This window comes from Phoxinus phoxinus (genome assembly GCF_949152265.1).
Source record: "Phoxinus phoxinus genome assembly, chromosome: 17".
NCBI classification, from domain to species: domain Eukaryota; kingdom Metazoa; phylum Chordata; class Actinopteri; order Cypriniformes; family Leuciscidae; genus Phoxinus; species Phoxinus phoxinus.
The window spans coordinates 679,989-692,500 of record NC_136892.1 but is presented as its reverse complement, the minus strand read 5'-3'; the positions used below and the strand labels follow the sequence as shown (position 1 = coordinate 692,500).

The following is a 12,512-nucleotide window of genomic DNA, read 5'->3' as shown; positions in this document are numbered from 1 at the left end:
ATTTCTAAGATGATAAAAGGATGTCTTAACAGTGTTCTGCACAAAAGGCTCAAATGACAGTGAGGCATCAAATATGACACCAAGATTTTTTTAATTTGCTCTGAAAATCCAAGTCAGCACCATCAACAGACAGAGTAGGAGACCCAACCTTACGCAGTTGATGAGGAGAGCCGAGGAGCATAACTTCTGTTTTTGAGCCATTTAAAGACAGAAAATTGTTGGACATCCAGATCTTAATCTCAGCAATACAGTTCGAAAGATGCACAACGTCCACTTGCTGACCCGGTCTTGAATGGATATAAATCTGAGTGTCATCAGCGTAGAAGTTATAGTTAAGGTTGAGAGATCTTAGTAATTGACCAAGTGGATAGATGTACATAGTAAAAAGTAAGGGACCCAATACTGACCCCTGTGGAACACCAGTATGAGCAGAAGTAGAAAGGAAAGTCTTGGAGTGATCGACAAACAGACAGAACCAACAGATTGGGTCAATAGTATGGTGACAGTTTTGAAGATGAACAAACTTCGAATCTGCTTTGATCCCAAAGATTTGAACAAAGCTATAAAAAGAGAACACTTTCCTCTCCAGACAGTTGAAGAAGTGGAGAGGGAAATGCCAAATGCAAGTTTTTTCTATGTTGGATGCTAACCATGGCTTTTGGCAAATTCAACTGGATGAAGAAATTCCAAGCTTTGTACATTTAATACACCTTTTGGCAGACACTGTTTCAAGAGGCTACCTTTTTCATGATTGCTTTACGCGAATTGATTGAAATGTAACGGACCGGACCGGTGTACAAGACATGAATTAAGCCTTTAAATAAAAGTGGTCTGTTTACACAGGAAATATAAATGAGCACAAAGCTGCCCTACTTCCCACTGGCTTCACGCGAGCAATTATTATTTCAAACACGGGCTTGTACAGAACGTTCTGGGTCTTGTGGATCAAAGTGCATTGTGGGAAATGAGTATTGCCCTCAGTGAAGCTCTTTCTGCGTCGTTCTTTCAGCTGAAATCCTGGAGCTGGCGGGAAATGCAGCCCGAGACAACAAGAAGAGCCGTGTGACGCCCAGACACATCTTACTGGCCATCGCCAACGACGAGGAGCTTCATCAGGTACATCACATCTGTTCTCGACGGCTTCTTCAGGTCGCCAGTGGCACTTGACTGGTCAGATCAGACAACGACAAACATGCGAAAACACAAGCCTGTGTCACACTCCACGGTAAAACATAAGCTGTGATATAATGTGAACTGAGAAAACAATAACTCATTTATTTAATTATTGGAACTGGCAAGGTAAGTAGCATTTCCCGACGGGCCGGTGGACTAAAGCCCTGTGTTGACCCCTGGGATGTGTTTGGATGTGCCTGTACAGCTGCTGAAGGGAGTGACCGTCGCTGCCGGCGGAGTCTTGCCCAACATCCACCCAGAGCTGCTCTCCAAGAAGAGGAGCTCCAGAGGAAAGCTGGAGGCCGTCATCACTCCTCCGCCAACTGAGAGCAAGAACAAGACCGCCAAAAAAGCAGTTGTCAAGAAACTGGCCACACGAGCAAAGGTACTCACTGAACACTGGCCAATCCTTTCATTCACTAACACCCACTAACTAGTTTAATCAGGAGAAGTCAGCGCTGTTGGTCATTTCCATGCAAACGTGCCTCCTCCATCTGTAAACCAGGCTCGATACAGATCCAGTTTGCCTGGTTACTGAACATGTGTGTAAAAGGAATGCTTGTGTGCACTTTCTAGTGATCCAGCCGATGATGATCAAATGATGAGCATTATAACCCGATGCGCACTTTCATCATTAACTCGTGTACCTGGTGCAAAAGCTGTTTTTAAGTCAAGTCATCTTCATTTATACAGCGCTTTTAACAATGTAGATTGTTTCAAAGCTGCTTTACAGAGATAAACGTATAATTTAAGGTAACAGATTTTGTCTTTATAGCGGTTCTTGAATAATGTTATTTTCCAGCTAAAGTTAGTTTTGATTGATTCACTTCCGTCGCAACGATCATTAGTTATTAAATTAGGGGCCGCTAAGACGACAGCGTTCTCTCTACACAGACTTTACACTGAACCTGTGAGAAACACTGATGGTCACGTGCGCATCAAGAATTAACTCTATAGTTATGTGTGTTTGAATATATGTGCGCATGTTTGTAATTCTCTACAAACCAAGCCTTCAACTACTTGTCCTGCCTATACATTTGATACAGAATTTTATTTTATTTGATCACTACGGGGTAGATACGCGAATTTTCCACAATGTTGGATGTTTAATACGTTAAATAATGTTTAATATCCTCACAGTCAGCATTAGCGAAGCCGTTCAGTATCAAAGACGTCAGACGACTCTCTAGTTATCTTATTATTGGCTGCTTTAAAGGAGTTCACTCAGAATTACCTTTTCCTGATAGTTTACTCTCCCCCACGTCATCCAAGATGTTCATGTCCTTTCTTCAGTCGCACAAGTTTGTGAGGAACACACTCCAGATGTTCTCCATATAGTGTCTTCAATGGTCCAGCGGGTCGAAGGTCCAGATGTGAGTTTCAGCTTCAGTCTCGATCCAGCCGAGGAATAAGAGTCTCATCTAGACACACCAGCCGACATTTTATATAGAAATACACATTTATATACTTTTATCCACTAATGCTGGTCTTGCACTCGCTGTGATGCGCCACACATTACGTCATCAGGTTGAAAGGTCACGTGACGTATACATGTTGTATATGATGCAGAATGATCGTGATTGTATATTTAGCACGTTTGCTGTTGTGTGACAGAGACGAGCTGCTGATGCGGACGGCGGACCGGCTGATGGATTCACTGTCCTCTCTTCCAAAAGTTTATTCCTCGGACAGAAGGTACAGCCGCCTTTATTACACTCTTCTCTTGCGTAGTACAGTGGTGTCTCTGGTTCAGGTGTGTGTGTGTACCTGGAGCTGAGCTAGAGTAACTCCTCAGATGCTCTTCTCCTCTGGATGATCTGTTCTTCTCCTGTTGTTCTGCTGAGACTCGCTGCTAAAGTCTAAACACATCTCTGATTTATGAAACATCTCTAGCTATTATTAGGGAGCAAAGATTCACTTGTTTCCTCGCATCGATCTTCAAATGTGAATTGAAATGAGTCATTGGTTTTTGACGTACGTATTCAAATTAACCGGAAAACAGCCTGTGTGATATTTAGTTTTCCCTCATATTGTTCAGCTAAACACGTTCATGTCCAGTCAGCTTTATACAGTACAGATTATTTCAAAGCAGTTTTCACAGTGATAAACAAGAACATAACAGAACCAATAATGCAAACTTCATCAAATACGAGACAGTTCAGTTTAATAAAAGTGTAAAGTTCATCAGTTTTGACACAAGTTTAGTTCAGCTGTACAGCACCTCTACTGGAGATAATAGAGTTATTATTCAGATCAATTCAGTGTCAGTGTTGCACAATTCGTCAATTATAAACAGTCGCATCAGCCAGAAGCGGCTCTGGAGAACCAGTGTCATCATCCTTCCAGTGTTTTCTCCATAGTCCATACATCTCTCCTGCGAGCGGCTGAGGCGTGTGTGTGTGTGTGTGTGTGTGTGTGCGTGTGTGCGTGTGTGTATGTGTGTGTGTGTGTGTGTGTGTGTGTGTGTGTGTGTGTGTGTGTGTGTGTGTGTGTGTGTGTGTGCGTGTGTGCGTGCGTGTGTGTGTGTGTGTATGTGTGGTGCTCGCAGCTCCTCAATAGATGGCAGTGTCTCCCTTTTTACTTTTCTCTTCTATATTCCGTCAGTCTTCGTCTCCTCTTCATGGTTCACCGCATTGTCCTCATCATTTGTCTCTCACTATATTTGTCTTCTGTTGTTTTAGCTGCAAGTTGTGCAAGCTGATATCGCCACCATCGACAGTGAAGCCGTGGTTCACCCGACCAACTCCAGCTTCTACATGGGTGGTGAAGTAGGTAAAGGAGCCGCTGTGTCCGCAGGTCCACAGTCCTGACCACAGCCCTGACACTGACCGCACAGCACTGATGACAAGAGCGCTGTATGATCCCAGTGTTCGCTCGGTGACGTGAACACAGAAGGGGTCTACACCGGCACACTGTGTCATGTTTGGGTCGGGCCGGAGTTCACGGATCTAGTGCTGGAGTTTCATGGCTGTGGTTCAGAACATGTGGGTTATGCTTTACTTTCATGTTAATATTGTGAGTTCTGTCATCTTGCTTTTTGTGTCTAAACTTTGAATTCTCTTTTATATGTATTTGTTTTCCCGTGTCTTCACTGACTCCTGCGCCCAGAAAACTCAATCCAGTTTCATTTGTAACCCTACTTTTTAATATTAATAATCATGTTTTATTGAAAACGTTATTTCTGAATGAAGTTTCAAAACATCCAGTTTTTTTAAATGTAAAATTTTTTGATTTAGTCCAACTAAAATGTTCAAGAAAAAAAATATATTTTTGTGCTGATGTTTTGAGAACATTATTAGACACCAGATAGCGCTGAACAAATGTTATATTAACGCTACTGGAAGTCATAGCCTTGAGAGAAGGTTTGCTGGGTAAGGGATCAGAAGAAGAAGCATGTTCACGGTCATCATTTACTCACACACATCTCCTTCCAAACCCATGTTTATCTGATGAGGAATACAGAAGAGGAAACTTCTTTTCCTGAAACACACTCGCATAAACTCAGATAAAGCTCCTCGCCGCACGTCACGGCAGCTCTGGCAAATATCACTGGTTTTGAAGGCATTCACACACTTGAATGTTGTGAATTGAACATGAGCGTGAATGAGATTTCTCTGTGAATAATGACGTGAATGACGGCCTGTTCGTCACATAAAGCATCACCCGTCCTCAGAAGATGTACAGAATATAGAGTCGAGTGGCCAGCTTCTGTGTGGAGCGCCACAGTGTCCGTCCGCATTCATATCTGTGTCTGAAAACATCTGTGTTCCACATACATCAAGCACACAGGTTTGGCGGGACATGAGGGTGAGCAAAGGAAGACAGAATGGGTATTATTGAGTTTAACTTTAACTCTTCATGTGTCTAAAGCTGGCGTCACTCGAGCCAAAGCAACTCGTTACTGCAATGACTGATGGGACATTTGCAGAGTAGTTACTTGGCCTCGTCTATTAGATTGGCTAGGAGAAATCTCACAGTGTTTTGTCGCTGGAAGAGGTTTAACAGCCCAACGACAGCTCACTGTAAAGCAGGGTTGGTAGAGGCGTTCGCTCAACCCCGTCTGGGTCAGTCCAGTCCAGTCCAGTCAGCTTTATTTATACAGCGCTCTTTACAACACAGTGTTTCAAACCTGTATGAATTTCTTTCCTCTGCTGAACACTAAGGAAGATATTTAGAAGAATGTCAGTAACCACACAGTTAACTGGTCCCATTGACTTCCATAGTATATTTTTTTCCTACTATGGAAGTCAGTGGGTACAGTCTACTGTCTGGTTACTGACATTCTTCTAAATATCTTCCTTAGTGTTCAGCAGAGGAAAGAAATTCATACAGGTTTGAAACAAATTGAGGGTGAGTAAATGATGACAGAGTTTTCATTTTAAAGTGAACTATCCCTTTAAGTAAAATGTCCTTAACATTAGGGCTAGGGACTGAGAGTGGTCTTGCGTGAAGCCAGCGTTATACGAGTGCCGGTCAGAGACTCACACCGTGTCTCTCGCAGGGAACGCTCTGGAGAAGATCGGGGGGAAGGAGTTTGGAGAGGCGGTTCTGGAGCTGCGCAAGAAGAACGGCCCTCTGGAGGTGGCAGGAGGTACTGCGGTTTACACTGAACATTCAAGCCCCTTTCACACAGAGATTCTGGAAAATACACGGATAATTTGTCCCGGGATCGTTTGATTTTGGTTCATTAACACTGCCAGTGATTTTCCGGAATTTTTGAGTGCGTTCACACACATCCCGTAAAGATCCCGTAAAGTCACATGACGTCAGGATGTGATAACTCCTCTGTCCGTACTACCCAGTAGCGCCACTGGGTTTGCTGAGTGGCTCGTTCCCCATAGGCTGTAGCACAGGTTAGAAAGGCCCGTGCGTCATCACTGCGACACACCCCTTACGGGATTGGACCTTGCTTTTGTTCACACAGGGTGCATTCTGGGACTGATCCCGGCAATGTCACTAGGTCCCCATCCCGACATCGATCCCACATCAGTCGTGGTGTGGTGAAGTGTTGAGTCCCCCCTAAAACACACCTGAAAATGCAATTTCTTTCTTTAATCAGGATAAAAATAAAATATTATTATATGAAGAAAGGGGTTTGATTGATTACATCAAGATTTGTGATTCCGTAATTGTATTACACTGTTCTGTAAGCAAGGCAAGACAACCAATTCATATTTATACTAATTAACGTTACACACAAAACAAAGCTAGCATTCTGTCATTTATGGATAAACTGTTAATAAGAAAAATAGTAATAAATACAAATGAGCATTAGTACATGGTTCTTTTAATAACAAAATTTGTACAACACATTGTGCTGTTTATTACGATAAAAATAATGACATAGTTGTAATTGCATTACGAATTGCGGTGAATACGGTAAGGCACGCTCAGCTAGCACGCTCATCGGATAGATGTATGCTCTATGCTGCGCTAACTATGTATGCTAACTAAAAAAACACTAAGACCGATAAATGTTTAAATTCACAATATATAGCTTCGGTTATATTCTATTATATGAAACATAAGTTAAAAGACATTAATGACTCGTTATAACGTAGGTCAAACGACTTCTTTAATTATGTGATTTTGTCTGATTTGTACCCAGGCACTAAAGCGATTACCCATTAAACGTGCTTTGAACCAATCGGATTGCTTGGGTCCTTAGGGGGGACTCAACACTTCACCACACCGGGACGTGTTTGCGCTCACACAGAAGGCACTAGCAATACAAAATAAACAGATCAATGAATAAATTACAAAGTCATCCATAAAACCCACAGATAATCCATAACTCACCATGAACTTTCTGAAGCTATTCACTCATGCTCAGTTTCCATCATCTGGAGGGAAGGAAACGTTTGATGAATGTCTGGTTGAGTAAATCTGAGTTGTTATAGCGATGGAGAGCTACGTTTGAGGAATTCCCTCTTTTATTGAGACCAATCAACTGTATATAGATTGCAGTGTATGATCTGATGATCTGTGAATCTTGGCTCTCCTCAGCGGCAGTGACCTCGGGATTCGGTCTTCCTGCTAAGTTTGTGATCCACTGCAACAGTCCCGGCTGGGGCTCGGATCAGTGTGAGGAGCTGCTGGATAAGACTGTGAAGAACTGCCTCGCTCTCGCCGATGAGAAGAAGCTCAAATCTGTGGCGTTCCCTTCCATCGGCAGCGGCAGGTACAGCTTCAGCCCTGAACACCAACACAGATCTGCACTAGTGTTACATTAACCCATTTATGCCACCGGTCACAGAGTTCATTTATGAAGCTCTAAAAATATTATTGACTGCTGTTTTAGTGCATTTCCGGCACATAAGGAGACAATAAAGGGTCTCAATAAAGATAAAGTAAAGGAACACTGCAACTTTTTGTGACTTGATCTTATTCCCCGTATCCCCAGAGTTAGATAAGTCCACACACACCCTTCTCATCTCTGTGCGTGCCGTAACCCACCGCTAGCCTAGCTTAGCACAAAGACTGAAGGTAAATGGCTCCAGCTAGCATACTGCTGTCACATGAGCACAGCCATCTTCTAACCGTATACACACTGGGAACTATATTCTCAGAAGGCGAAGCACTGTCTGCTACCCCTGATTTGCTCGCAACGTGGTGAGTGTTGCGCTAATCACTCCGCAGAAGTAGCAGTGCTTCGCCTTCTGAGAATATAGTTCCCAGTATGTATACGGTTAGAAGATGGCTGTCCGTCATGTGACCTTGTTATTTGTACACACTGTGACTATACAAACACAACATGTAAATAGGAAAATGTTGGCATTATTTTGTCACTTATTGGGAGCAGTATGCTAGCTGGAGCCATTTACCTCCAGTCTTTGTGCTAAGCTAGGCTAACGATGGGTGCGTCAGACAGAGTTACGGCACACACAGAGATGAGAAGGGTGTGTGTGGACTTTTCTAACTCTGGGGGATACGGGGAATAAGATCAAGTCACAAAAAGTCGCCATGTTCCTTTAAATTTGTGTTGTTTCACATGGTGAGAGCAAGATGTCACATGACCCGATCAGTTTAACTCTGGTTTGCTCCATCGGTAGATGATGGCTCCGTCAAATCTCCAACACAAAAGCGTAGTATACTATGTTAAAGACATTACAAAGAGTTTTAGTACACATCTTTAAGGTGTCTAGTATTAATATATGAATTCACAATTATTCCGCTTTGTTGAGTGTGGTCATAGAATGAGTAAAGATGTTGATGACAACAATAGTGACCGGTGGGAAAATACAGATGGTTGTATTTTTATAATTTATTTTTTGTCTTTTATCTCAGTATTCCTATAAGTGTTGTATAAATCCAATCCATGCATGTTTTTCTTAAAGTGATCTGGTAATGTTTAATCAGAATGTCATAACTGGATCTTCTGATGATGTGTGCTGGTCTTCTCCAATCACACAGTGTGCGTAAGCTCCGCCCCTTTCCTACAGTCCAATCCAAGCTCAGGTTCAGATCCGCCTCCCTGATCTCGGATGTGTCACTATACAGTAGATCTCATGGGCTTTAAGACTGTAATTGTTCAAGAAAATGAGCCACTATGCAAACCTGAAATAACTTGATTGTTGCACAATGCACATTTACACTTCTTTCACTGTTTATATAGTATACTTCTGTGTAAGGGAGACTTGCAAAATAAGAGTTTCATTGTGTGGTAAAAACCGTGGTTGTAGCCTACTGTGCATATGATAATACATATATATTTTATAACAACAGTTAATAGATATTTCAAAATGTTTTATAGAGTGATATTTGTTTCAGAGAAACTTTCTCAGTTCTCTAAGGCACTGATTAGTTTTCTGACACATTTGAGATCGCATTCATTACTAATTGCTGAATGCTGTGTCGTTTCCTGAATGCCGTTCCGTGATTGGTCGGTTGTGTGCAGGAACGGGTTCCCGAAGCAGACGGCGGCGCAGCTCATCCTGAAGGCCATCTCCAGCTACTTCGTCAGCACCATGTCCTCCTCCATCAAGACGGTGTTCTTCGTGCTGTTCGACAGCGAGAGCATCGGCATCTATGTGCAGGAGATGGCTAAACTCGACGCCAACTGAAGGAGATTCCTGTTGATTACAAACTCTATAGAGAGAAAATGAATTATGGTGGTGGTGATAAGATATGTTTTGGTCCTCTGTATAACGGCTACTGTACGGTTGCTGCACTCCGGGTGTTTGGAAGTCATGTTTGTTTCAATGCATCCCAAATGTTAAAATGCATAAAGTGTATATGAAATAATTGAAGAAATGTACTGTATGTGAACTGAATTATTTATGAGTAATTCATGTATAAAAACTGAATAATTGAATTACACTAACATTTGAAGTGGATCAAAACCTTTCATCTGCATACATGTGTTTTGAACAACACCCGTACATGTCTTAGGACAGCTGATGAACTGTTGTGATCCACTTCAGATGTTGATCATCGCTGCTGTATATGAGCTTGTCCAGCAGAGGGAGCCCTTCGTCCAGTGTTATCTTCAGAGCATCTTAATACAGACGAGGGCAGTGGTGAAGGTTTGTTTACTTCATACCTGTGTTATCCATGTGAACCCTTCACAGATGGCCAACCATTCCAGAACATTCCCGTCCTCTGCGCACGTCCTCGTCCGGCGTGGCGTTCGGCGGCGCTCCGGCGAGCTCTTATCCCGGGGTCATTGGCAGTCAGAGCCGGGTCAGTTTCCCAGCGGATCCGCAGACCTCCTCGAAGGGCACATCTGAGCACTAATCCTCAGGAAATACGGGCAGCTCTCTCCTCTGCTGCTCGCTGGGAAAGCTCCGCAAACTCAAAGCATCTGTGGGCACTGCTCTTTCCCAGAGCTCAGATGAGGTTTAGTCCTCGCATGTACAAAGCAAGCCCGGCGGGGGGAGAGGGCCACGTGAAATTAAAGCAAACAACTGCGGGATCAGGGAGGGAAAATATCCAGTCAGGAAAGATCATGCTAGTGCACATGAAAGGAGCGTAATATATCTGTCATTTTGAGTGGATGCACACGGTCTCAGTCGTGAATCTGCTGGTTGATCACTCGCACTCGTGAAGAATGTCCTAATACACTTACAGCTGCTCAAACGTGCCTCAGTGAGTAATCAAATACAAACAGGAGAAATCCTCGTGTGTTACGAGTGCACTTTTTTCTATATTTACTTGTATTCAATCTGAGGCCGTACTCATGAAAGTTATGTTGGATGCCTAATAACTCGCGATCTCCTTTCGGCAAAACTTTGGCCACTAGAATTTTTAGGGGAAATGTGCATGTTTAAACTTCCCATAGGTTTCAGTGTCCAAAACCAGTTGTTATAATATAACTACTGATAAACCAACCGAGAATAAGCGTATCCTGGTGACCCTGATTGTGTGGTTTGTGTGAATAATAATGCAGATCCGCTGTTGAGCTGAAGCCCAGGAGACACACATCTCTCCTCACACCTTCGCTCCGGACGCGAGTCCAAATGTGTCCAGCAGGTTTTATCCTGTGGTTCTCATAAGCCGTGCGAGCTTGGGCTTGTGGCTCCTGTGGGATCCCGTACACACATGGTCTCTATACAAACACTGCTCTGATCCTGACCCCGCTCCAGTGTATGTGAAGCATGTAGGCTTGTGTTGGACTACTGTCCAAATTGCAATAATTGGCCGCTTAAGTTTCAGGCTTCAACCGGACCTATTTTCCCTGAGTATATGCCTGAGTCTGGAGGTAACACGATTTGTCTTTTTTCAACAGTCAATCCATAATTAATCCTCCATTTTGTATGTGCTGGAAACCATGTTTGTGTAGCATGCATAGAGAAGTTAACAAAGTTTTGGTTTAATTGGTAGATATGAGCCAAAATATATATTTTCTGCATATTTTTGGCCTGTATGTTGTGGGTGTAGCGTCCACTGGGACAGTTTGATGACACACACCACCAAATGTCTTAAATTTTCCATACTAGCGATCACTCCCTTATGGAAATTAACCATGGTTTTATTGTAGTAAAACTATTCTTTTTGGCATGTTGACTGCCATTTATAACCACAGAACAAAACATGGATAAACTATGTTTTTTGAAGCAAACCCATGGTTAGTTTGTGGTTACCATACAAGAACCATGTTTTTTTTATCGTAGTAAAACTATGCTTAATTTTCGTAAGGGCTAGCAATTGTCTTCTCTTATTGTGTTGTATATCGAGTGAAGCGCTTCAGGAGCAAGAACACATGTGGGCGGGGCTTGACTGTCTGTGGGGAACTGATTGGATGGTTGTGGTTTGCTATTGGCTGATCTCATGTGAGTGACAGGTTATAGCCCCGCCCTCGTCATCAGAGAAGAGAAGAGATGCTGCAAGAGGAACTTATTCTCATTCAACATTATTAACACAATAATAATGTGCACCGATGAATCATTTACAATAAACACTGCAATATTCCATAAAAACTTGGAATTGTCCATTTTGATTTCACAGGAGCTTGACATTTTCTTACATTTTCACAGTTGTGGTCATGTTCTTCCTTTTCCCATGTCTTTGGACGCCATTAATTGTCATGCTATGTTTTTGTTTTTTGTTGTAAGGCTTATTTCTTTAAAGCCTTTGTGCTGTACAGCAGGAGAATTCACGCTCACAGATAATATACCATTTTGCTCGTGTGTCGTGTTAAACACTAGTATAATTTCACCCACGCTGAATGCGACTGTAACTGAATTTTGTATCAAAAGCAAGCCGTAAAAAGGCAGGATCGCAATTACACACATTTCCGTGCGGTGCTACTTCACGTCTGGCGCTTCGTCCGGTCAGTACGCGGTAGACCTTTACCCTGCCGCAGGATCTGGGCAGTAAATGGGCTTTTATTGGGCCGTGGGGGTCTGGAGCTCTGTCAGTCCAGGGTTAATCTCTAGGCCAGATCAAAAGGTCACGTCCACTGATAAAGCCAGGCCGGCAGCTTCTCCTTGTTATCTGCAAATGGTTAAACCGCACGGCTGATGTGTTCAGAGAACAGGGACGCGATGCATCTTCACACGGCAAGTCTGAACTCGCAGAATATCATTTGAGAACTGAAGACTTGCCACGGAACACATCTCATTTAGGCCCGTTCCTCACACCAAGCCCAGGGCTTTAAGTCATGTGGACTGTTTTTAGGATGAAAAGAAAGCAGGTGATTGAAATCTAGATTCTGTGAAAGCAGATTCCATCACTCTTATGAGCTGTCGTAATGAGACAAGCGCTGCTCCGCTGTGAGTTTGAGCTTTGACACGGCCTCTGCCACACATGATGCCGCCCGTCTGCCGGGGGATTTGTGGGATCAGGATGACCTCGGCTAATCCGGAGAGTCCGCGGCATTGTGTCGAGTGTGATTGTGT

General features: G+C 43.1%; 1 protein-coding gene across 1 annotated transcript in view; it reads left to right on the top strand.

Moving 5' to 3' along the window:
- Positions 1-11,586, top strand: part of macroh2a1 (macroH2A.1 histone) — a 15,931-nt gene extending 4,345 nt beyond the window's left edge. Inside the window, exons 3-9 of the mRNA XM_079584905.1 lie at positions 1,010-1,116; positions 1,379-1,558; positions 2,788-2,868; positions 3,855-3,945; positions 5,675-5,764; positions 7,180-7,354; positions 9,071-11,586. Coding sequence (XP_079441031.1) covers positions 1,010-1,116; positions 1,379-1,558; positions 2,788-2,868; positions 3,855-3,945; positions 5,675-5,764; positions 7,180-7,354; positions 9,071-9,236 — 890 coding nt within the window. The 3' untranslated portion in view covers positions 9,237-11,586. The remainder of the gene's footprint in view (positions 1-1,009; positions 1,117-1,378; positions 1,559-2,787; positions 2,869-3,854; positions 3,946-5,674; positions 5,765-7,179; positions 7,355-9,070) is intronic.
- The last annotated feature ends 926 nt before the right edge of the window (positions 11,587-12,512 follow it).